Genomic DNA, 26,300 nt, shown 5'->3' with positions numbered 1-26,300 from the left:
GAAATCAGACAGATAAATAGAGGAGAAAAATTACTTTTCAATATATTTTTTTAAATCTCTAACTCTTAGATGCCACATGTACTGGATTTTCAATTGTTTCCCTTTTAAAACTAAGACTTTAAAAGATGTCATTTAGAATTATTATTTGACTTTAATTTTAGGTGTACATAAAAACTATTAATTGAAATAAATGATGTCTTTTTCTGCAATGAGTTTTTTCTCACTTTTTAATGAAAAAGTTTTAAACATAGAAAAGTTGAGAAAATTGTCCAGTGAGCATCCCGTACCACCATCTAGATTCTACAGTTCATATTTTCCTGTATTTGCTTTATCACTATTTCCCATCTGTCCGTCCACCCTTCATTTTTTTTTTCCTAATGCACTTTTTAAAAAAATTAATTTATTTTTGGCTGCATTGGGTCTTCGTTGCTGCGCGTGGGCTTTTTCTAGTTGTGGCGAGCGGGGGCTACTCTTCGTTGTGGTGCGCAGGCTTCAGTAGTTGCGGCATGTGGGCTCAGTAGTTGTGGCTCACGGGCTCTAGAGCAAAGGCTCAGTAGTTGTGGTGCATGGGCTTAGTTGCTCCGTGGCATGTGGGATCTTCCCAGACCAGGGCTCGAACCTGTGTCCCCTGCATTAGCAGATGGACTCTTAACCACTGTGCCACCAGGGAAGTCCCCACCCTTCATCTTTACTTTAGACAAATTTCGAGGTAATTAATTATAGGCATCAGTCCACTTTACCTGTCAGTACTTCACCTTGCATAACATTAACTAGAGCATATTCTTTGTGTACGGGGTCCCCCCGCACGTCAAATTTATATATAATGAAATGCACAGATTATAAGTGTACCATTCACTGAGTTTTGACAAATGTATACTTCCATGTAATCTTGACCCCTATCAAGACAGAGAACATTTCCTTCATCTCAGAAAGTTCCCCCAAATCCCTCCTCATTTATTGTTTGTCCCCACCCTCTTGGCAACTGCTTTTTTGAGTTTTTCACTGTAGATCAGTTTTGCCTGTTCAAGAACTTTATATAAATGAATCATATAGTATACTATCTTGAGATTCATCCATGTTTTTGCATGTATCACTAGTTTATCCTTTCTTATTGCTGAGTAGTATGCCATAGTGTAAATATACTGCAGTTTATTTCCTCATTCTCCTGTGGGTGGACACCTGGACTGTACCCAGTTTGGGGCTATGAATGTAACATCTGTAAACATTAACGTACAAGTCTTCTGTGGACATGTTTCCACTTCTCAGCAAGTTTTTCCATTTTTCACCATATGTGAATATTTTTAGAATTAAACTGTCTTCCAAAAGCCATTTTTTATTTATTATCTCATCAGCACTCCAGCATATATGTTATGTTAACACAGCTGGGACCTGTGTTCAGTTAGTGACCTTGTAATACACACTTGTTCTTAGGGAAGAAGATGTTACAAAAACCATGTACCCTCCACCAGTTACCAGCACTGTCCAGCTGTCCAGTGATCCTGATGGGAAAAAAGTAGACCTTGTCTGCGATGCTATGAGAGCAGCCATGGAGAACATAAATCCTCACAAGTACGTGTGCTGTCATTAGTTGGCATCTTTGGAGTAACAGAAGTGTGTAGTTGTTTTTCTTCAGCTTGCTCATCGTTCTTATTCTGGTGTACTTCACTTACTACTTCAGGTACTGCCTATCCATACTCACCTCTCATGTGAAAAAAACAACCCCAGAACTGGAAATTGTGCTGCAGAAGGTACACGAGCTTCAAGGTAGAGACATGTTGACAGAGTGTGTGTGTCGGGACCGCGACTGACATCAGGTCTTCGGTCTTCTGGAGATCCCACTGACCAGGACCAGGGTCACATCGCTGATTTAGCGTGTGGCTTTTTGGTCTCCATTTTAAGAGCTGGGTCCATTTCTTTGAATGCTGCCCTATAAAGCTTGTACAAAAGAGTCAAAAGAACATATTCATCTTGTGTCCAGTTCTGCCAGGAAAACGTATTGCTTTGTCTTTTGGGTTATGTTGCTAGGTGTTGTGTGGGTTTTTTCCCCAAATGGTTTTGCTCTGTTTTGTCTTCTTACACACTGACAGGAAGTGCTGCACCTGTTCCTGATGCTGTGAGTGCTGAAGAGGCCCTGAAGTATTTGCTGCTTCTTGTAGATGTTAATGAATTATATGATCATTCTCTTGGGACCTATAACTTTGATTTGGTCCTCATGGTAGCTGAGAAGTCACAGAAGGTATGTGGAGTTACTACTTAGACATATTTCTCATTTTTGTGTATGTGAACATGGTAGTATGAAAGAGTGCTCCTGACACTGCCGTGTTTGGTCTGATCCTAAGGCTGTGAGCACAGGCCTCGAGGCAGATCTGTGAGTCTCCAGGGCCCATACTTCCAAGCTCATTCTCTGTCGCTCTTCTGGGCTTACCAAAGTGTTCTGATTGCTAGGTTGAGCAATTGAAATAAAATTACTGGGTTATTTCTAAGTTTACAGGCATAAGTGTGAACAAATTCTTCTCTTATAAAGGAAATATAATAAATGATTCATATTCCAGTCTAGTTCTATCATGTAGCTTCTTTTTCCAGTGGAAATTGGGAACCTGGAGAATATGCCCATATGTTAAGGCATTTTTACCAAAAGTGGTTTTATGTAGTTTGGTTTTATATGTAATTAATATATTAATACATTACATATTTTTAAATGATGTAGCTTTTGTTTCATTGCAATAATTATTATATGTTTATTTTTATAAGTAATATAATCACAAGCAATAAAATTATCCTTAAAAAATTTTTTTTTTAATTTTTAGGATCCCAAAGAATACCTTCCATTTCTAAATACACTTAAGAAAATGGAAACGAATTATCAGCGGTTCACTATAGACAAATATTTGAAACGGTATGAAAAAGCCATTGGCCACCTCAGCAAATGTGGTAAGTGTGAGGGTTAGTATGTTGATTTCTACTTAAAATATTCTTTGGAACTAGGTAGGGTATAAATTGCAATCAAATGTTAGTTGAGACAGACTGATTTCAATTTCCACACCTGAAAATGTTAACAGTTACGTACACGCACCTTCTTATCATATGTTTTAAAAAGCTGAGGGTAAAGCAAATGTCTTTGAATGAACAGGAGGAGCTCCATAGCTAAGAAGGTAGAGCAGATGCTTTTGAGTCAAGAGTGATCATCCTCGAAATTCACTTCAGTGTCTTAAAATCAAAATTGGTTGATAATTCACTCCTCTCGTGGTGTTTGCAGACACCTGAAGGAAACCCAGCCTGTCTGCGTGGCCGTGCCTACTGGCAGTGCCCTGACACAGTTTTGACTGGCAGTGATACGGAGTCGAAGCAGCACGAGGCCGGGTGTTCTGCTTCACCCCGTCCCTGACCAGTACTGGAGCCTCAGGCTTCAGCAGTTATGACTCTTTCCTAAGGGCTGCGACGGGGACAAGGAAGAGTCACCTGGGGTGCTTGTTAAGCATTCGGCTTCTGGCTTCCTTGGAGAATCTGGTTCAGCTGGGCTGGGACGGGCCTCGGGCGTGTGTATGGTTGATAAGCTCCCCAGGTGTTTCTCACTAAGGAGGCCGAGCAAACACTGGGCTGGGTGGTCACTCATCAGGGGTGGTGGAAAATTCCTTTTAAGTAGAACTCTGATTCCAGTTGGTGCTTCTCATACCTCAGAATCCGCAGTGGCGCTCATTAAAGCTCACACTCCTGCATTCCCGCTCTCCAGATACTCTAATTATGCAGGTCTTAAAAAGGTCCCTTGTTGATTTCATGTAGGGACCATTGGTAGAAATGAAATCCGTTATGCTTCCCAAGTCTCAAGCTTGTGTGTGTGTGAATCTTATTCCTCTAGGACCGGAGTACTTCCCAGAATGCTTAAACTTAATAAAAGATAAAAACTTGTATAACGAAGCTCTGAAGTTATATCCACCAAACTCGCAGCAGTACAAGGTGTGTAGCACGTGAAATGAGGCTCTCCTGATTTTGCTTTGTGCTTTAGTTGGAAAAGGATGAGGCTTCTGAGTCCCTGACACTGCCCTTGGTTTCAAGGTTTGTCTTCAGACTAATTAGCCTCATCTTGAACTTCTTATCTGGGAGAAAGGCCCGGGCCTGTTCCTCTTCTGAAGGGCTTACCCAGGCCAGACACCTGGGCGTGGTCTCTGGATCCTCCTTGGGAAATACCGTGGCAGCTTCCATCCGGCCCCTCCTCCAGCCCAACCTCGCCATCATCCTGAAGAGTGCTGATCTTACCCATATATTTCTGCATAAAGCTTGGTTCGTTTGTTTGAACAAACATCTGTGTGGCTTTTCTCATATGCAGTACTTTGCTTACCAACTAAATGTATTATAACTCTTACAACAACCTGGAAGGTGTTGTGCACAATTTTCCAGTGAGGAACCACCTTGCCTGAGGACCTGGGACGTGAGGTGGCCGACCTGGGATATGGAGCCTGTGCCATCATCACCACCATTTTCAGTTTGTCCACAAATTGCACACGTCTTTCTGTGATCTGGCCCCTGCCTGCTTCTTTAGCATCAGCTGCCTCTGCCAGCCCTCTACCTCCACTTCCTTTGGCCCTGCTGCCCTTCTAAACTCTCGGGTCTCCTCTGCCAGAAAGCCGTTCCTGGCTGAGGTGCCAGACACTGAACTCCCAGAGCACCTTGTTCTTACCTTGGGGATGGCATTTATCAATCTGCTATCTACTGATTTTTTGCCCCACCAGCCTGTGGGTTTCCTTAAGGGCTGGGACCCCGTGTTATGTCCCTCTGTTTCCCTGCCTAATACTGAGCCTGGGGAATAGAGACTTTGGCCACAGCCTGACTCTTTGCTCTCATTTGCCTTATCTGTCCGTGTCCTGTGCTCTCTGTGCTTCAGTCATACCAGCCTTCTTGTTATTCTTTCCTGTGCATCCCATACCCATTCCTGCCCGATGGCCATGGTGCTTTCTGTGCTCTTGGTGTGGAATACTGTCCTGCAACCCTTCACATGGCTGCTTCTCCTCCAAGCCCTCTGAGATAGCACTCCCATCGCTCTGTCCCTTTACCACTATCTGCCGTTATGCTGTCGACGAGAGTGTGTTTATAAGTCCTTACTCTCTCACCACAAGAGCAGGACCTTGGGAGTGGCTCCTGTTACTGTTTTGGTGTTTGTTGTTTTTGCTTGTTTGGCTTTATTTTTTGCTTTGCTCTGCTACTCCCACTGCCCTGAACGGTACTCAGTAATGATTTGTTGGATGGATACATGGCACATCCTCAGTAAGGTTTTGAATGGGAGGAAGATTGAATTCACTGGCCATCCACAGGGTTTCTCTAAGTCTTCCAGGGAGTTTCAAGTATAATGACCCAGGCAGCCTCCCTTGGAGATTGAAAACAACAGTTACCACCTCTGCTCACCAACCCTTTGTCTCTTCCTGTCCCAGGACATCAGCATTGCTTACGGGGAACACCTGCTGCAGGAGCACCTCTGTGAGGCAGCAGGGCTCGTGTTTGCCCGCTGTGGTGCCCACGAGAAAGCTCTCAGCGCCTTTCTGGCTTGTGGCAGTTGGCAGCAAGCGCTCTGTGTGGCGGCCCAGCTTCACTTGACCAGAGACCAGCTGGCTGGCCTGGGCAGGACTCTGGCAGGTAAACACGCCATTAGGTTCTCCCAGCTAACTTCTCTAATGGCTTTGTGTCTCTGTGGTTTTGTTTGGCAGTTTTGCAGACACGTGTCAGGGGGCAGCACACCTTGGTGCCATGTCATGTGCGCGGGTAAAGGTTAATTTGGAATGGCTTATTAGGTAGAGTCAAAGTTGAACTGCTACGAGAGTTCCCCAGATACAATGGCGCAATAAAGAAAGCAGTTTACTTGTCTCTCTCGTGGCACTGACAAGTCCTCCCATGGTGCGGATCTGCCATCTCTTAGGCAGAGAGTTGAAGGTGGATTTTCTCCACATCTGTATTCCGGTCCTCGGGAAGGGGAAAAGCTGGAATCGTGAGAGAACACTCAAAGTTGGAAATGATCTGGCTAACACTTTTCTCTACCTCCTTCACCAAACTCGCATTTTACAGGTACACCTGGTACAGTGCAGCTGGGTAGCAACGTGCCCTGCGAGAATGTAAAGATGAATTTCGGGGTGGGACCGTTCAAATACAGACAATGGATCATTGGAAACCATAATAGCAATTTTCAGAAATGAAGCCAAGTGTATAAGCAGAGTGAAAGCAAAGGCAGTTTAGCTGTATCAGGATCTAGGGGTTGCCTGAACCGGAGGTGAGGTTATTGCACAGTCTGATCTCTTAGTTCGAGTGGAGTGGCATTCCGCGAGTGCCTGGGAGAAGAGACGGGTGGGGCTGTGGCCCTCTCAGCCGTGCTTGAAGTGAGTGAGTGGCTGGTATATTTTCCCCCTACCTGTTCAAGAGCCTTGTAAATATACTTATGATCTCCCCATAAAAAGCAGTCCTGAAAAAAAATCCAAACTGTATCCTGGTAAATGTACATACATATTCTCTTTAGTAATTTCATATTGCTTTTTTTCCTTTGGGATTACAAAAATGTGTGAGATTTGCCCTTTTCTTTTTCTGGCATTTTTCTGGTTATTAGATCTGTGGACTCTTCTATAAGCCCTTTCAATTTCCAAGCTGAACTCTTTTTACAAGTACCGAGAAGTCCTTATTTGAGTCTTATTAACTCTTCATTCTGGCTCCGTTGATACTTCTGCTCTAGAAACTTGTTTGTTATTTGTAGTTTAAATTTTCTAGTTCTGTTCTTGGTGTCTGTTATCTTCTCTTACATTCTTTTCAACTTTTAGCTTTTGCTGTTTGTCAGGCCTTATAGTGGAGTGCACCTACTTCTCCCAGATGCTTAGCAGGAAAAAGGTGGGAAGACAGTGGTCAAAGATTTTGGAGAAATGTTACAAGGTGGAGTCGCTTCATGTGTACATTTAACTTAGGCAGTTTACACAAGTCGCCAAAAGAAAGAAAAGAGAGCTATTTAAACAGTGGAGGTGACTCTTCCTGGTTTTGTCAGTGGTAATATGCCCTGGAGTTAGCATGAAATGGGAGACGTGACTCTGCCAGCCCCTTAGTTAACTCTGGGTTCTGTGTGCCTCTCATAGTGGAATTATCTCAACTGGGCTGAGAATGAGTCTCAGATCTGAAGATACTGCAAGACCCCTGACATAAGCCAACTACCCCCATCTAGTGCTCAACCAAAGAAACAGCAGCCTCTTCCTATTAGAGGAAAAAGTGGATTAGTGAGAGATGCTAGGTCAGTTTCCCCTATGTGTGCCTTTGTAAGCATTTTTCATGACTGATTTTGACTATATGTGATTTTCACATCCCATGCTAAATTTTGATTGTAACTGCCACTTAAGATAGGACCCCATGGTATTCCTGCCTGTCTCTCTCATCGAAATTCACAAAGTATATAGTTTGATGCACAATAAAGACATATTCATGAAGCATTTCAGCAGGAGAACGCTTAACTCTATCTTACCCAGTGCTTCACAAACGTACTTGACCTGAGAATGGTTTCTTGGTCCTGCCTTTTATGATCCTTTGAACGGTCTTGGGGAACACTTTTGAAAATGCTTTTTAAAGCAGTTCACTTTGAATGTATACTCTGTAGAGCTCAATCTCCAATTTGTTGGAGACCATTTTGATTTAAATAGTACCACCAAAAACCGTTTCAACTTGAGTTTTGGGAATACCGTTCTTAGTAAGCCAACTGTGCTCAGATGCTTATTGTCTTTGCAGGAAAGCTAGCTGAGCAGAGGAAGCACGGCGACGCAGCCACAGTTTTGGAACAGTACGCCCAGGTAAACTCAGTGCCTCCCGTCCACACCCCCTCCCCCACCCCCAATCAACAAGCAAGGGCTTCCCAGTCGTGCCTTAGTGATCATGAAAATTAAAGGAACTGTGGGTATTTAGGAAATCCAGAGATAGTATTTCCCCTGAGGGTCTCCCGTCTTGCTGACTTGACTTGGAACTCTAAATTCAGTATATCTCTAAGTAATTACACTTGCTGTGAGGTAGAATACCAAAGAACTCTATTATAATATGCACTAGTGGCTTGGCCTTGGTAGAAAGTATAAATTAAATCTGAAGGGAGTTATACCTTTTCTATTAACTTGCCAAAGTAGAAACAATGAGAAAAGACCATTCTCAACCAAAGTGATGGAGCGTTACACCCTTTTTCCGACTTTCACTCCCGTTCTTTCTGTTGGAAATGTCTCTCTTACCTCGGGCAGCTTGATGGGTTCCAGTTTTCCACCAGTTTATAAAGATAAGTACCTATACCAGCTTTTGATAGAATTCTAGGATTTATTATGAAAATAATAAAGCCTATGCACTGTCACAGACTTAACAGGACACAGGTACACAATTAATACCAGGGATTCCTGCCTTCTAGAGTTTTGGCCTTTGATGAGAAAGTGTGTGTTACAGGTGTCACTAGTGGGCACATCTGCATAACAAAATTGTGCTTTAAAAATACTTCATTGTCTTTCGTGTAATAAGAGTGAGTGAAAGAAGGTAACTAAAATGTGGTATCAGTAGGTCCTGGAAAGAAAATATGTTGGGTGATTGAGCTGAAAACATGAAGATATATCCCACCTAAGATGGTTAATGAAAATGGATAGGATGCCTGCTTTTGATTTCTAACATTTCTTTTTGACGCTTTCTTAGAATTTCCAACTCTCTGCTTACATGACCCATCTGTTCTTGCACGTTGTCTGTTTTTTCCATTAGAGGTGTTATATGTATTGTACTGGTTTTAAGTTCCCAGCCTCACAATCTCAACATCCCCGCCATATCAGGGTCATGTTCTGATGCTTGCTCTAACTCTTTAAACTGTTTTTTAATCCCTTTTGTATGCCTTGTAATTTTCTGTCAAAATCCTACTAATGTGTGTGATATACTGGGTAAAAGCAAATTTGATACATAGGTCTTTAATGATATGGTAATGAGGCTGGGGGTTGGGTAGGAGAAGTGTTCTGTAGTCCTGTGATTAGCTGGCAGTCTTTGAGCATGTACCTCAACTGTGAACTTCACCAGTCCTTCATTTTCTTTTCACTCCTTAGGTAGGACAGGAAGGTTAGAGGGGGCTGGAGTTGGGTATTTCCCTGCCTCCACATTGGTCAGGCCCTGGTAAAACCCACTTTGATTAGGCTCTGCCAAAATCATTTGAGTGCAGGTCTTGTTAAGAAGATCAGTATTTTCAAATGGCTGCTTTTCCCTTCCCCCTGCTAGAAGTACGTACTCACCGTGAGAAGTTCTGGTAGGGCTCCTGGAGGTAAAAACTCACAAAAGTGTAGGAATCTCCCTAAGTATGGACCCCTATAGAGTTTTTAACTCTTGGCCTTGTCTACAGTGAGTGATATCAGCTGGAGAAATTCAGTCTTTCACCCTAAGTGTGATGTCTGCTAGCTTTTTTGGGAGTTTAATAGGTGTGAGAAACTGGGAGGGCTGTTGTTGGAGTTGGCAAACTATAGCCTGTGGGCCAAATCTCGTTGGCCACCTGTTTTGTCAATAAAGTTTTATTGGAACATAGCCCCACCATTTGTTTACCCATTGTCTGTGGCTGCTTTTGCACTTAAAACCACAGAGGTGAAGACTTGTGACAGAGACAGTCTGGATGAAAGTCCCAGAAAGCCTAAAATATTAACTCTCTAGCCTTTTACAGAAAAAAATTTGCCAATCCTAGCCCACTTGTGTTGAGGAAATTCCCTTTCATTTCTGGTTCTGAGAGTTTTTATCATGAACGGGTATTGAAGTTTGCTGATTGCCTCTTAAACTGAGATGTTTTGTTTTGAGACCAGTGATAGGGTGAACTGTATTGACGTTTTTTCTTTTAATTGAAGGATAATAGTTTATTTACAATGTTGTGTTAATATCTGCTATAGATCAAAGTGATTCGGCTGTACGTATATATACATTCGTTTTTATATATTATTTTCCATTATGGTTTATCATAGGATATTGAATATATACTTCTCTGTGCTGTACAGTAGGACCTTGTTGTTTATCCATTCCATGTATGATAGCTTACATCTGCTCACCCCAACCTCCCACTCCATCCCTCCCCCACCCTCTTCCCCCTTGGAAACAAGTCTGTTCTGTGAGTGTGAGTCTGTTTCTGTTTCGTACATAGGTTCATTTGTGTCATATTTTAGACTCTACATATAAGTGACATCATGTGGTATTTGTCTTTCTCTTTGACTTTCTTCACTTAATGTGATAATCTCTTGTTGCTGCAAATACCATTGTTCTTTTATATGGCTGAGTAGCATTCCATTGTATATATGTACCACATCTTCTTTAAGACTGTTTCCATGTCCTGGCTATTGTGTATAGTGCTGCTGTGAACATAGGGGTACATGTATCTTTTTGGATTACAGTTTTGTCTGGATATATGCCCAGGATTGCTGGCTCATATGGTAATTCTGTTTTTAGTTTTCTGAGGAACCTCCATACGTTTTCCACAGCAATGGCACCAACTTACATTCCCACCTGTGGTGTAGGAGTGTTCCCTTTTCTCCACATCCTCTCCAGCATTTGTTATTTTATAGAGTTTTAATGATGGCCATTCTGACCTATGTGAGGTGGTACCTCATTGTAGTTTTGATTTGTGTTTCTCTAATAATGAATGATGTTGAGCATCTTTCCATGTGCCTATTGGCCATCCGTATGTATTCTTTAGATAAATGTCTATTTATGTCTTCTGCCCATTTTTTGATAGGGTTGTTCTTGTTGTTGTTGAGTTGTATGAGCTGTTTGAATATTTTGGAAATTAAGCCCTTGTCTGTCACATCATTTGCAAATATTTTCTGCCATTCCATAGGTTGTTTTTTCGTTTTGTTTAGGGTTTCCTTTGCTGTGCAAAAGCTTGTAAGTTTGACAAGGTCCCATTTGTTTATTTATTTTTTATTTCCATTGCCTTGCAAGACTGACCTAGGAAAACATTGGTACAATTCATGTCAGAGAATGTTTTACCTGTGATCTCTCCTAGGAGTTTTATGGTGTCATGTCTTATGTTTAAGTCTTTAAGCCATTTTGAGGTTATTTTGTGTAGGGTGTGTTTCAGCTTCATCAATTTACATGTGGCTGTCCAACTTTTCCAATACCACTTGCTAAAGAGACTGTCTTTTTCACATTATATATTTTTGACTTTTTTGTCGAAGATTAATTGACAGTAGTCGTGTGTATTTATTTCCAGTCCATCTATTCTGTTCCATTGATCCATTTGTCTGTTTTTGTGCCAATACCATGGTGGTTTGATTTCTGTAGCTCTGTAGTATGTCTGAAGTCTGAGAAGGTTATGCCTCCTGCTTTGTTCTTTTTCCTCAGGATTGCTTTGGCAATTCTGGCTCTTTTGTGGTTCCATATAAATTTTACAATTATTTGTTCTAGTTCTGTGAAAGATGTCATGGGTCATTTGATAGGGATTGCATTAAATCTGTAGATTGCTTTCAGTAGTATGGCCATTTTTTTTTTTTTTTTGTGGTACACGGGCCTCTCACTGTTGTGGCCTCTCCCGTTGCGGAGCACAGTCTCTGGACGTGCAGCCTCAGCGGCCATGGCTCACGGGCCCAGCCGCTCCGCGGCATGTGGGATCTTCCTGGACTGGGGCACAAACCCGTGTCCCCTGCATCGGCAGGCGGATTCTCAACCACTGCGCCACCAGGGAGGCCAGTATGGCCATTTTAACAATATTAATTCTTTCAATCCAAGAGCATGGGATCTCTTTCCATATCTTTGAGTCATCTTCAGTTATCTTTTTTAATGTTTTATAGTTCTTAGCATATAAGTCTTTCACCTCCTTGGTCAGGTTTATTCCAAAGTATTTTATTTTGGGGGCTGTGATTTTGAAAGGTATTGTTTTTTTTACATTCCCTTTCTGATATTTCATTGTTAGTGTAAAGAAATGCAGCTGATTTCTGTATGTTAATCTTGTATCTTGCTACCTTGCTGAATTCGTTTATCAGTTCTAGTAGTTTTTGTGGGGTGTATTTAGGGTTTTCTATATGTAGGATCATGCTATCTGCATATAATGACAATTTTACCTCTTCCCTTCCAATTTGGATACCTTTTATTTCTTTTTGTCTGGTTCCTGTGGTTAGGCCTTTCAATACTATGGTGAATAGAAGTGGTGTGAGTGGGCATCCTTGTCTAGTTCCAGATTTTAGCAGGAAGCCTTTCAGCTTTTCACCATTGAGTATTATATTGGCTGTGCATTTGTCATAAATAGCTTTTATTATGTTGAGATATGTTCCCTCTATACTCACTTTGGAAAGGGATTTTAACATGAATGGATGTTGAATTTTGTCAAATGCTTTTTCTGCATCTATTGAGATGGTCATGTGGTTTTTGTCTTGCCTTTTGTTGATGTGGTGTATCACATTGATTGATTTGTGTACATTGAACCATCCATGGGAACTTGGGATGAATCTCACTTGGTCGTGGTGTATGGTCTTTTTTATGTGTTGTTAGATTCAGTTTGCTAACGCTTTGTTGAGAATTTCTGCCTCTGTATTCATCAAAGATATTGGCCTGAAATTTTCTTTTTTGGTGGTGTCTTTGTCCAGTTTTGGTATCAGGATGATGGCAGCTTCATAGAATGTCTTTGAGAGTGTTCCCCACTCTTCAGTTTTTTGGAGGAGTTTGAGAAGGATTGGTATAAGTTCTTCTTTTTATGTTTGGTAGAATTCACCTCCAAAGCCATCTGGTCCTGGACTTTTGTTTGTAGGGAGTTTTTTAAATTACAGACTGTATTTCACCTCTAGTGATTGTTTTTTCAGATTATCTGTTTCTTCTTGATTCAATTTTGGTGGGTTCTATGTTTCTAGAAGCTTGTCCATTTCTTCTAGGTTGTCAGTTTGTTGGCATAAAATTGTTCATAGTATTCCCTTATGGTTTTTTGTATTTGTGCAGTATCAGTTGTCATGTCTCCTTTTTCATTTCTTATTTTGTTTATTTGGGTTCTCTCTCTCTTCTTCTTGGTGAGTCTCACCAGAGGCTTGTCAATCTTGTTTATTACCCTTTAAAAGAACAAGCTCTTTGTTTTATTGATTTTTTTCTGTTGTTTTTTAAATCTTTATTTTATTTCCTCCCTGATTTTTATTAATTCTTTCCTTCTACTGACTTCATGTAATTCATGAATTACTTTTTGTAATTCTTTTATTTGTTCTTCTTTTTGTAATTCTTTTAAGTGGTTGGTTAGGTTGTTTATTTGAGATTTTTCTTGTTTTTTGAGTAAGGCCTGTATCACTATGAACTTCCCTCTAAGAACTGGTTTTGCTGCATCCCATAGATTTTGTATGGTTGTGTTTTCATTGTCATTTGTTTCAAGGTATTTTTAAATTTCCTCTTTGATTTCATCATTGACCTGTTGGGTTTTTAGTAGCATGTTGTCTAGTCTTCATGTAATCATTTTTTTCCTCATTTTTTTTTCTGTGGTTGATTTCTAGTTTCATGCCATTGTGGTCAGAAAAGATCCTTGAGATAACGTCTATACTCTGAAATTTGTTGAGGCTTGTTTTGTGCCCTAGTATGTTGTCAATCCTAGAGAATGTTTCATGTGCACTTGAAAAGAATGTGTATTATGGGTTTTTTGGATGTAATGTCCTGAAAATATCAATTAAGTCTAACTGTTCTATTGTATCATTTAGGATCTCTGTTGCCTTATTGATTTTCTGTCTAGAAGATCTGTCCATTGATGTGAGTGGGGTGTTAAAGTCTCCTACTACTACTGTATTCCTGTCAGTTTCTCCCTTTATGTCTGTTAGTATTTGTTTTGTGTATTTGGGTGCTCCTATATTAGGTGAATATATATATATAATTTTTTTTTTTTTTTTTTTTTTTTTTGGTATGCGGGCCTCTCACTGTTGTGGCCTCTCCCGTCGCGGAGCACAGGCTCCAGACGTGCAGGCTCAGCGGCCATGGCTCACGGGCCCAGCTGCTCCGCAGCATGTGGGATCCTCCCGGACCGGGTCACAAACCTGCGTCCCCTGCATTGGCAGGCGGACCCTCAACCACTGTGCCACCAGGGAAGCCCTGAATATATATTGACGAATGTAAAATCCTCTTCTTGTGTTGATCCTTTTATCATTATATAGTGTCCATCTTTATCCTTCTTTATGGACTTTGTTTTAAAGTCTATTTTGTCTGATATGAGTGTTGCAACTCCCACTTTTCTTGTCATTTCCATTTGCATGAAATGTCTTTTTCCATCCCCTCACTTTCAATCTCTGTGTGTTCTTTGCCCTAAAGTGGGTCTCTTGAAGGCAGGTATTGTAGGCTCATTTTAAAAATTCAGTCTGCTACTCTGTGTCTTGATTTGAGCATTTAGTCCATTGACATTTAAGGTAATTATTGATAGATATGTATTAACTGCCCTTTTAACCTTGTTTTCCTGTTGATTTTATATTTTTTCTTTGTCCCTTTTTCTTTTTATCTTTTGTGGTTCGATGATTTTCTTTTGTATTATACTTATGTTCTTTTTGGTTTTTTGAATCTATTGTATGTCTTTGATTTGTGGTTACCCTGTTTTCCCACTATGTTAACCCCATCCTGTATCTGCTTGCCTTAGACTGCTAGTCATATAGGCTCAAACACATTTTAGGAAATGAAAAACAAGATCTACATTTTCTTACTCTCCTCCCCCACATTTTATGATTTTGATGTCATCTTTTACATATTCTTGTTCATGCTTTTGCTGTTTATTGTGGTTATCATCACTTTCACAGAAATTTTTAAATTTTTTTTTAAATCTCTGTACTGGCTTATTTAGATGATTTGCTTTCCAATTGTGATTTTCTCTTTCTTATATATTCTTCTTTTCTATTTAGAGAAGACCTTTCAATATTTCCTTTAGGATAGGTTTAGTATTGCTGTATTCTTTTAGTTTCTGCTTGTCTGAGAAATTCTTTATCTTTCCTTCTATTCTAAATGATAATCTTGCTGAGTATTGTAGGTTGCAGACTTTTCCCTTTCAGAACTTTGAATATATCTTGCCCCTCCCTTCTGGCCTTGCAACATTTCTGTAGAGAAATCAGCTGATAGCCTTATGGGGGTCCCCTTGTAATTAACCCTTTGTTTTTCTCTTGCTGCTTTTAGAATCCTCTCTTCAACTTTTGCTATTTGTATTATAATATGTCTTGGTGTAGGTATATTTGGGCTTACCTTGTTTGGGACCCTCTGTGTTTCCTATACCTGGATATGTTTCCTTCTTTATGTTTGGGAAGTTTTCAGCCATAATTTCTTCAAATACATTTTCTTTCCCCATTGGCATGCTTTATATTATCCCATAGGTCTCTTGTATTGCTTTCATTTTCTTTTTTTTTTTTTTATTTGCCTTTCTGTCTGCTGTCCTGATTGGGTGATTTCCATTATTCTATTGATATCTTCCAGGTCACTTATTTGTTCTTGTGCATTATTTATTCTGTTCATTGCTTTTAGTTCCGTCGTCATCTCAGCAAATGAGTTTTCTAATTTTTCTTGGTTTCACTTTATAGTTTCTAGTTCTTTTTTTTTTTTTTTTTTTACAGTTCTCTGCATTTCTGTCAATAGCCTTCCTTAATTCTTTCAGTATTTTCATTATCTCCTTTTTGAAATTGGTGTCAGTTTGACTGAAGAGGTCTGTTTATTTGTTCTTTCAGGGAAATTCTCTTGGTCTTTTAACTGTGAGTGGTTCCTCTGCTTCTTCATTTTACTTATATTTCTCTTATTCTGTGAGTTTAGGAGAAACAGTTAGCTACTCTTGTCTTGGAGGGCTATTTATATGTGGGTCCGTCCCAGTGTATCTTGTGTGGGTTTTATATTTTTGGTGCGAGGGCTGTTTTTATTTATTTGTTTGTTTATTTATTTGGCTGCATCAGGTCTTAGTTGTGCCACATGGGATCTTTGTTGTGGCATGTGGGATCTTTCATTGCGGTACCTGGGCTTCTCTCTAGTTGTGGCACACGGGCTACAGAGCATGCAGGCTTAGTTGTCCCGTGGCACGTGGGATCTTAGTTCCCCGACCAGGGATCGAACCTACATCCCCTGCATTGGAAGCAGATTCTTAACCACTGGACCACCAGGAAGGTCCCATGAGGGCTATTTTTTTACAGATACTTGTAGCCTCTTTCCTCAGCATGTGCTGGCCATCATCCCCTTGATAGGGGGTGTGCAGATATGGGAGCTAGTGCCTGGTCCTGGGGTTCTTGGTGGCACTGGCAGATCATGTGCACCCCTGGAGCATGTGATGGGAGTAGAGGCGGCTCACAACCACTCCTGGAGTCCAGAAGGGTGGTGGTGGTGGCAGCTGGTGATTACTCCTAAAGCTCAGAGGGTAGCTGCAGCTCGTGACCGCTCCTGGAGCTCATGTAGGTGGTGTTCTGCTGCCTGAGAGCTCCTACAGGGAAAAAGGCTGTAGTGGCAGGTCCTGCCCCTCCCCTCATGCACCGCCCACACAATGGCACCTGGCCTCTGGCCTCTAAAGCAGCCTAGGCGTACACTCTCAGGTGTGGTTGCATCAGACTCTAGCCCCTTCAGGCTGCTTTCGTGCAGCCCACCCCAGTCATCTACCTGGGTCTGATCTCCAGAGCCCGAGTTTACACACCCAGCCCCCGCCCATACCAGAGGACATGCGTCTTAGGCTGGGGAGTGCAGGGCGGTGGCACCGTCTGTCTCTCCATTCTAGCTGCTGCAAACCAGTTGCTGCGTTCTTCTCCCAGGCTCCAAAGCTCCCCCTCCGTCCCAGCTAATCTCCCCACTGGTGAGGGGACTTCCCGGGGTACAGGAACCTTTCCTCTTTCATAGATCCCTCCCAAGGGCCCAGGTCCTGTCCCGATTCCTTTCTCACTTTCTTTTTTTTTTCTTTTGTCCTACCCAGTTACATGGAGATTTTCTTGCTCTTTCAGAGGTCTGAGGTCCTCTGCCAGCGTTTGGTAGATATTCTCTGAGAATTATTCCACATGTATGTGTATTTCTGATATATTTGTGGGAGGAGGTGAGCTTCATGTCCTACTACTCCACCATCTTGATCACTCTTCTGCACTGACTTTTGAATGTTAAACCAATCTTCCATCCCTGAGTTAAACCCAACTTGGTCATAATGTATGACCTATATTGGTGGATTCGAAAGTTTACTTGAGGCTTTTGTGCTTGTTCACAAGGAATATTGGTTTATAGTTCCCTTGTTATGTCCAGAATATGTAAAGAACTCTTACAACTCAAGAACAAAAGGACAAACAACTCATTTTGTTTGAAATGGCTAAAAGACTTGAATAGATATTTCTCCAAAGAAGACATACAGATGGCCATTAACCACATGATGTTCACCATCGTTGTTCATTAAGGAAATGTAAATCAAAACCACAGTGAGCTATCACTTCATACCCACTAGAATTGTTTTAATCAAAAGAATGAAAAATAAGTGTTGACAAAAATGTGGAGAAATAGGAGCCCTTGTATATTGCTAGTGGGAATGTAAAATGGTGCAGCTGCTATGGAAGAGTGTGGTGGTTCCTCAAAAAGTTAAGCATAGCATTACCATATGATTCAGCAGTTCCACCCCTAAATATATACTCAGGAGAAATGGAAACATATGTCCACAAAGAAACTTGTATACAAATGTTTATATTTATAGAGCATTATAATAGCCAAAAGGTGGAAACAACCCAAATGTCCATCAGTGACAGATGAACAGATAAATAAATTGTGATATGTGCACACGTGCACAGACACACACATACACACACACAGAGGAATATTATTCAGTCATAAAAAGAATGGAAAATTGATGCATGCTACAACTTAGATGAAACTTGAAAACATTATGCTGAGTGAAATAAGTCACATAAAAGGACAAATATTGTTATGATTTTACTTACGTGAAGTAACTGGAGTAGTCAGATTCATCTGGACAGAAAGTATAATGATGGTTGCTAGAGGCTGGGGATAGGGGAACATGGGGATTTACTGTTGAATGGTTATAGAATTTCAGTTTTGGAGACTGATGGTGGTGATGGTTTCACAACAGTGTGAATTTGCTTAATGCCACCCAACTGTACAGTAAATGGTTAAAAGGGTAAATTTTATATTAAATTTTACTACAATCAAAAAAAAATAAATTAAGGGGAAAGAAAGGAACAAAGAACTGGTAGATGGTACACCTTGGATGAATCTTAAAAACATATGCTAAGTGAAATAAGTCAGACACAAAAAGTCACCTATTGTATGGTTCCTTTTTTATAATATATCCAGGTTAGGCAAATCCAGAGAGACAGAAAGCAGGTTAGAAGTTACCAGGGGGTGAGAGGAGTGGGAAATAAGGAGGGATTGGTTAATGGATATGGAGTGTTTTTATGTGATGATAAAAAAATTTTGAAAGTAGGGAGAGCTTGTTACCAACATTGTGATATAGTAAACACCATCGAATTACACACTTTAAAATCATTCAGTGTATGTTATGTGAATTTGATCTCAATAAAACACACACACTCTCACACATTGCCAGTCAAGCAAAACACATCCTACCGTGTTTCTCTGGGACATGTGGTATAGGCCTGCAAGGATCCTTTGAGGTCTCAGAAGAAAATGTTTAATTAATCTTTTAAATTAAAAATAACCTATTTAAAGTAGTATATATGTATTATAGATTGTTTAAAGTGCTGAAAGCAAATACAAGAAAATAAAAACATCTCATTCCTACCACTCAGAGATTGCTATTATTAGCACCTATTTTCTTTCTAGAGTTTTCTCTCTCCTTTCTTTCTCTTCCCCACCCCCTCTCTCCACACACACACACACACACACACACACACACACACACGTATTTTTAACCAAAATGAAATTATGCTGTTTGTTCTGTTTGTAAATTTGGTGTGTTTGGTTATGATCTTCATCTCTCCATGTTGACACATTTTAATTCATCTAATAATTACAATTTAAGTTCCCTCAATATTCCGAAATTGTTTACAGTAGATCGATCCAAATTAGACTCCAGTCTAGGGACATGTATTGCATTTGGTTATGTCCTTTAAATCCCTTTTATCTAATGTATACACCCCCCCTTTTTATGACAGAGATTACCTGAAGAAACCCAGCCAGTTGTCTCATATATTTCATCTTTTAAAAACGTGTTTTGTTTTACATGCTTTTTAAGTACATTAAGTAATTATGTATTGGGGTACATGATCAAAAGTTTTTAGTGGTAAGGGTATAAGCATCACAAATGGTTAAAGACTGCAGGGTATGCAGGTGTTTATTACACTCATCAGTTTTTTGTAGTTTTGAAGTTGTTCAAAATAAAAAGAAAAAAATAAACATTAAAAAAGAAAAAATGGTTTAGAAGATTACTATTCTAGTCTACCATTTTTTCAGAGTGTGCACTTGTCAATTCAGGAGCCCACCTAAACCTGCGGAATCAGATTTGGAGGTGCAGCTGGGGAAATGGGCATTTCTAACAGTCTCTCTCGTGGTTTTGATGCTCAGGGATGTAGAGAGGTGATGCTTACCTTGTGCTTTGTGATCATTTCCAGAATTGACACCCCTCCTTTGTCTCTTGCATCAATATTTATCGAGTGTGTACTTACTCTAGGCCAGTCCCACCAACTGGGACTGTGAGTGATAGGCTGGAAAGGCAGAGGGGGGCAGCTCTGGGGGCAGTTTTGCAGTTTATTGTGGTGGCATCTAACATGCTTGCTCCGTTAGCCTGTTACCTTCCTTGATGTTCCCCTGTCAGGATTATGAAGAAGCTGTGCTCTTGCTGTTAGAAGGAGCTGCCTGGGAAGAAGCTCTGAGACTGGTAAGAGGACTTCAAAACCTCCTCCCTGCATGAAGTGCTGAGCAGAACAAGAGCCTGCACCGGGGAGACAGTGTCAGCCGGAGTCCCTTGTCTTCTGAGCTACTGAAATCTGTTAGAAATAGTTCAGGTTCCTGGTTGAAGGATAAGCAGTGACTTTTAAACCATTTAAAAAATTTATTCTTGATGTTTGGAATTAGTCCTCTAAATGTGAAATATTACTAATTTTTACTGAAATGAATTGAGTTTCCATTGGCTACCTTATAGGAGGCCTACTCCTCTGGAAAATATCCTGTCACCTCTGAAAGTGATCCATTTCCAAGTGTCTTAACTTTCCAGTGATTTGAAGTTTTCCTGCCTAAAATTGTTGCTGTTGTTTTTTTTTAGGTACATAAATATAACAGACCAGATATTATAGAAACCAACGTAAAGCCTTCCATTTTAGAAGGTGAGGGTTACATTTTCGAATTCCTGATTTGGAAGTATAGAACTGCGGGGGGAGAGGGAGACGGGAGAGTACTGCCTGTGTTATTACATCCTTTAATCGTGTCAGTGATGAAAGGACTCATTATATCGAGTCAGAGTGCTCCACTGGGTGTGAAATTTACTTCTGACCATGGTTTTTAAATATGCTAAGTTGCTAAATAGTAGCACATAACTTATTTGAATGTTAAAAACCTGTGATAAGATACAATTAAGAATCTTTGTGGGGCTTCCCTGGTGGCGCAGGGGTTGAGAGTCCGCCTGCCGATGCAGGGGACGTGGGTTTGTGGCCCTGTCAGGGAAGATCCCACATGCCGCAGAGCGGCTGGGCCTGTGAGCCATGGCCTCTGAGCCTGCACGTCCGGAGCCTGTGCTCCACAACGGGAGAGGCCACAACAGTGAGAGCCCCCCCCCCCCAAAAAAAAGAATCTTTGGGAATAGTTGGTAAACTCAAATATGAACTGTATATTAGGTAATATTGTATCAAATGGTTAATTTCCTGCATTTAATAATTGTATTGTGGTTTTATAGATGATATCCTGATTCTTAAGAGAGAGATGCTGAAGTATTTAAGAGGGAAGAATCATATCTGCAACTCCCTCTCAGAGGGTTCCCCAAAAATAAGTGTGTGTGTGTAGAAACAGGAAGCCAAAAATATGGCAAAATGTTAATAATTGATAAATTTAAGTGAAGGGTATATGTATGTACATTGAATTACTGCAACCTTTAAGTAGGTTTGAAACTTTTTCAAAATAAAATTTTTTTAAAAATAAGAAGGGATTTCCCTGGTGGTCCAGTGGTTAAGACTCTGCACTTCCACTGCAGGGGTCTCGGGTTTGATCCCTGGTCGGGGAACTAAGATCCTGCATGCTCTGTGGCGCAGCCCCCCCCACCAAAATAATAATAATAAAAGAAGAACCTTTGCAGATGGTTCCTCAATAACAGATGAGTGTTATCAGTTCTAGAATACTCTGGTGTTCACTGTATCCCTTAAAAGCAAAGTGTAAAAAGAGGACATCAGTTTGACTTATAAAAGTCTTTGGGAGTAGAGGTTGATTTTAAGCTCTGCACAGTCTGCCCTGTAAGTAATGTCTGGCCTTTCTGACATTAACATGTATTCATATTCTTACCCTGCCTGCTCTCTACTACCCTGTCCTACTCAAGACTGGGAGGGTTCTTTGTGTATCATTCACTTCAAGTACTCCTAACTGGATATTGGAAGGATCCTTCCTGGCCCTATAACAATCCCTCTAGCCCACTCTTACTTGGATTTTTCTCCACTAATTAGAACTTAGAAAAAGTGCTGACAGTTCATCTACAAAGACCTAATACTTATATGTTTAAGAAGCATTTCAGTGGCTTTCCTTCTATTTTTGTTAACAGCTTCCTGTGCACTTCCTTTATTTACTAGTCTTCTCTTGGGTTAGATACCAAGTCTCTTGTTCAGGTGATTTTGTAAGTTTAGTGGTAGAGAGTATTCTAGGATGATGATGATGAACTTTAAGATCTGGAATCTCAATCTCTAGTTCTTTCTCCTATAGCAATGTTGGTTATTTCTCATTAAAGAAAAAAATCTTGCTTGAAAAACCTGGTAACTTCTTTTCTTTGTTAAGCTCCAACTTCCTCATAATGCCCCCCCCTCTAGTTTTATCTCTTTGTTTAAATGTGCTCAAATTATTTTCCATCTGCACCCTTAGCCCAGAAAAATTATATGGCATTTCTGGACTCTCAGACAGCCACATTCAGTCGCCATAAAGCACGTCTGTTGGTGGTGCGAGAGCTCAAGGAGCAAGCACAGCAGGTGCATCTGGGTGAGTGCCCACCTGAAGACACCGATGCTTGGGGGGTGGTGAGGGGCAGCATCGCACTTTGTCTTAGCTGCTTACTGTCCCTCCCGCAGTGTGATTACTGTGCCAAGTGGAAGTCCAAGGCCTCTGAGAGTCTGTGAGGGTCTCTGTTGTGGGTACTGGGGAGAGCTTGGGGGCAGGACCAGGCACCAACGGGCAGAGCTCTGCCAAACATTCTCTCCACACCCTGACCAGAGCAGCGGACTACTGTATTTACACAGTGATCTCCTCATTGCCAGAAGTTCCTTTGCTTTTTTTTTTTTAAAAAAAAAAAAGACTTGCCTGGTGGTCCAGTGGTTAAGACTGCACTCCCAACGCAGGGGGCCCAGGTTCGATCCCTGGTCAGGGAACTAGATCCCACATGCCACAACGAAGATCTTGCACACGGCCACAAAGATCCCACTTGCCACGACTAAGACCTGGCGCAGCTAGCTAGCTAAATAAATAAAAATTTTTTATGTAAAAAGAATAAAGAAGTTTGGTAAAGTACTAGTTTACAGTAATAAAACTGTATTTATTACCTTATTTCATTTTGAGATCAACTTTGTACTAGTTCTCCTATGTCCTCAGATATGACCTGGTTAACTGTAGTTCCCTTACCCCACTGAAGGTAAACCCTCATTTGCGGGTAGTTTTCATTCTGTCTGGTTCTTCTCTTCTAGATGATGAGGCACCCCACGGTCAAGAGTCAGATCTCTTCTCTGAAACTAGCAGTGTCATGAGTGGCAGTGACACGAGTGGCAAATATTCCCACAGTAACTCCAGAATATCAGCGTATGTATCATGTCTGTTCAGCACACTGACCGTGCCCTGGGTATATGGAGAACGTACGAATAAATAGGTCAGTTTTCCAACAGGACAGTGCAGCAGGAGGGGGAGAACATTGTGCAAGGACCTTCCCAGCATATCTAAGAGATTAGACTCAGCTTTGAAATGTTTTCTGCTGCAGCTTCATGGCCTGTGTGTTCGCCCATCACCCACATGGCACTGACACTGGGTACTCAGTTTATACATGACATCTGACTTTATTCATTTAAGAAATATTAAGTGACTATAATGCGTAGGCACTGAGAAAAATATAAAGATTATAAAGAAAAAAGATTTCACACTTCTTCAATTCAGACTTCAACTGGTCAGAAGTATAATCGAGCTAGTTGTAGTGGATGTTACCAAAACCTTTTAAGGAGATGTGAGTTATAAGAGCTTGTACTCTTCCTTGGGAAACAAAAGTATATAATGCAAGATTATATATTTAAACCAAATTGTGCTTTAGGAATTCAGAATGGAGACCTGTGAGGTTGTGTGGGGCAATCAGAAACTGCAAGGAAGCCACCTAGAACTGGGCTTTGAGAGTTGGGGTGAGAGTCCCAGACAAAACAAATGGCGTAATTAAAGACCTCTGACGCAGGAGGGAATGTGGGATTCATATATATTTTAAGATATTCAAATTCCAGTCTGGTATGTCTGTTATCTTACTTCAACTTAATTTTGTTGCCTTCAAACTTATTTGGTTTTTGCTATAAAATTGAAGCTGTTTGTTCTTCTTTTCATTTTTCTATCTCTTATTATCAGATGAAATCTGATTTTATTCTGTATTTTAATCAAAACTTCAAGGCCAGGCATCACTTTTTAGGGTTTTCCTTATTACTTCCTGCCTTTTCTCTCCCAATTTAATTTTTATGTATCATTTTAACACCTTTACCATTTTCCCCAAAATACAAATACCATCTGTATATACTCTGGTTTCCCAGAAAGTTGGTGGCCAATAGTTACATTCATTTTAATCTGTTCAGCACAAGGAGAGCCCCTTTAAAAACATCTCTAATTTCTAACAGGAGATCATCTAAGAATCGGCGCAAAGCGGAACGGAAGAAGCACAGCCTCAAGGAAGGGAGTCCACTGGAGGATCTGGCCCTTTTGGAGGCATTGAGTGAAGTGGTGCAGGGCACTGAAAAATTGAAAGGTATATTCTCAATACTGATGATTCTTGCCCACAAAAAGCATAGTAAATTTGTCACTTCAGGGTGCATTCCTGAAACAAAACTTCTCAGCCAATAGCCTAGACGTCTTCCTCTTTGGCATGAGCTGTGAGAGACTATCACTGAAACCAGGATAAAGACGGTGGAGGCACTGCTTTCCTGCTTGGCTCTAGTGGGTTTGTTTTCTTTTTGTAGTAGATATGTTGAATTATTCCAGCTTTGGGGGAGAAAGAAGAAAATGAGGGAGATATTGTAGTATGCTATTAGATATTTTCATTTGGGAAAGAAACTCCTGTTAGGATTCCAACAATGGAGCTGGTGATACAACTTAACCACTCTCAAATTTCTTCTCTCTAGATGAAATATACCATATTTTAAAGATACTCTTTCTCTTTGAGTTTGACGAGCAAGGAAGGGAATTACAGAAGGCCTTTGAAGATACTCTGCAGCTAATGGAAAGGTCACTTCCAGAAATTTGGACTCTCACCCCCCAGCAGAGTTCAGCTACACCTGTAAGTTTTCCTCAAAGACAGAATGTGCTTCTTTTTTTAAAAAATGACTTTGACAGGTTATTACTCTCACACAATCTCTTAATAGAGCAAAAGATTTTCCTGTTCTTAAAACATACTAAACAATAGTTAAATTGTTTTAGGCTTATGTTTAAGCTGTCAGTAAGAAGATTTTATGTTTGACGGTATAGTTCATAGTAAACCTTGGCCTAGGTTAAGTTTGCTTTTTATTTCTCCTTTCTGCATGAAACTGCTGTCATGGAGAAGATGGGAAAGTCAGATGGTAGCCCCTGACCTTCAGTGAGACTGGTCGGGGTAGGGGGCAAGCTAGGACCAGAACTGGCCTCTCACCCCTCTGTTCAGACTTATGGATGGGATCTGAGTTCTTTAAAGAAAGCCCAGATGATTGCTTTTTCTCTTGTTGTACGGTAAATTTGACTTGTCACTTCTGTGTTGTAACAAGCTTGCTAATTATGTTAAAGCTGTTTGTGTCCCATCAAGAATTCTAATGTATTGTCATCTATTTATTGTTTATATCTGCTCAGTCTCTTACACCTCAGGTCTATTGTTCAAAGTTTCAATTTTGATTCAGAAAGGCTGGTTTATCAGAGTCCATTAAGGAAAAACAAAAACCACAGCTGTTATTTTATCAGAGAGAGTTTAATATATGGAACTGGTTAACCCAGTACTAGAGGACTGAGAAGGCAGAAAGGGAACGCAGAGAAGGAACATTGAGATTGTAACTGGGCAGCTGCTTGTACCCCTAAGGCTGAAGGAACGAAAGGAAGAGTTTGGGATTCTTAGAATTTAGACGCTTGGAGGTGAGGCCCCTGCAGAGCTGATTCTTGAACCTCAGAGAAGGGGGTGACAGCCAGCTGGTGCTGGTATTGCCGAGGGGGCAGGATGAGGCCGAGTCTAAGTGTATAGAAATAAACAGAAACTGGAACGAACAGCTGCTGTGGGGTACAGAGCTACTGTTGAGTGAAAGCAAGCGAACAAGGGAACAAATTCCCTCTCCTTCCTCCGTCCAGCCTTGCCCTGTCCCTCTGGTGTCTGCTATTGTTGGAGCATAACGGCTGTCAAAGGAGGGGTGTTTTCTCAGGCCCCCAGTCCCAGCATCATGAGCAGTGTATAGGAAGGGTGGGTTTGGAGCTGAGGGAGAGACTGGAAATCAGGCCATAAGCTTACTGGGTCTCGATTTCCCCAGTTATAAATGGGGATAATACTCTCCTGTATACTTCACTGGAATGTTTTGAAGGTTAGATGAGAAGGTAGATATAAAAGCATTTTACAAGCCATGAAAGTAAAACAACTGAGAATTAGCCTCCCATAAATACTTGAATTTACTGTAATAGGTATTTCTTAGAAGAAATGTGATCACCTTCAGAACTAGTGGTTGTGAAACTAACAATTTATAGTGCTTCCCCATGTCCTCCCTTATCCTCGTCTATTCAGGTCATGTTAACATCTAAGATACCAACTTACGAGTCTTCTAGGGGAAATGACCAGGAAAATTGTGTTTTTGCTTTGGTTGGTAAAGCATGGTAATGTCATCTGTGCAGGATACCATGAGTCACATGGCAGTGTTTTGAGCACGGGACATCACTGCTGAGTGTGCCAGCAGAGAACACGCAGACCTGAGTGAAGGCGAGGCGGAGGGCCTGGAGTGTGCCTGCTGAGGCTCGAGCGGGCGTGGAATTCCTGCGCAGTCTCT

General features: G+C 40.9%; 2 protein-coding genes across 10 annotated transcripts in view; one reads left to right on the top strand and one right to left on the bottom strand.

Annotated features, from left to right (window-relative positions):
* The window catches only part of LOC131761437 (elongator complex protein 1-like), a 447,559-nt gene that overhangs the window by 393,848 nt on the left and 27,411 nt on the right, over window positions 1-26,300 (bottom strand). The gene's annotated exons all lie outside the window — the stretch shown is intronic.
* LOC131761417 (elongator complex protein 1) overlaps window positions 1-26,300 on the top strand; it is a 63,390-nt gene that overhangs the window by 32,300 nt on the left and 4,790 nt on the right. For all 9 annotated transcript variants that reach the window (XM_059072213.2, XM_067041005.1, XM_067041002.1 and 6 more), the window contains 13 exons: window positions 1,432-1,569; window positions 1,679-1,764; window positions 2,088-2,236; window positions 2,808-2,931; window positions 3,857-3,954; window positions 5,424-5,625; window positions 7,738-7,799; window positions 19,709-19,771; window positions 20,156-20,216; window positions 21,949-22,062; window positions 22,761-22,872; window positions 23,934-24,061; window positions 24,435-24,589. In XM_059072213.2, the coding sequence (XP_058928196.1) occupies window positions 1,432-1,569; window positions 1,679-1,764; window positions 2,088-2,236; window positions 2,808-2,931; window positions 3,857-3,954; window positions 5,424-5,625; window positions 7,738-7,799; window positions 19,709-19,771; window positions 20,156-20,216; window positions 21,949-22,062; window positions 22,761-22,872; window positions 23,934-24,061; window positions 24,435-24,589 (1,492 nt within the window). The remainder of the gene's footprint in view (window positions 1-1,431; window positions 1,570-1,678; window positions 1,765-2,087; window positions 2,237-2,807; window positions 2,932-3,856; window positions 3,955-5,423; window positions 5,626-7,737; window positions 7,800-19,708; window positions 19,772-20,155; window positions 20,217-21,948; window positions 22,063-22,760; window positions 22,873-23,933; window positions 24,062-24,434; window positions 24,590-26,300) is intronic.

Source organism: Kogia breviceps, chromosome 8 (genome assembly GCF_026419965.1).
Source record: "Kogia breviceps isolate mKogBre1 chromosome 8, mKogBre1 haplotype 1, whole genome shotgun sequence".
Classification (NCBI taxonomy): domain Eukaryota; kingdom Metazoa; phylum Chordata; class Mammalia; order Artiodactyla; family Physeteridae; genus Kogia; species Kogia breviceps.
Note: the sequence above shows the minus strand (reverse complement) of the source record. Positions and strands in the feature narration are given on the sequence as shown.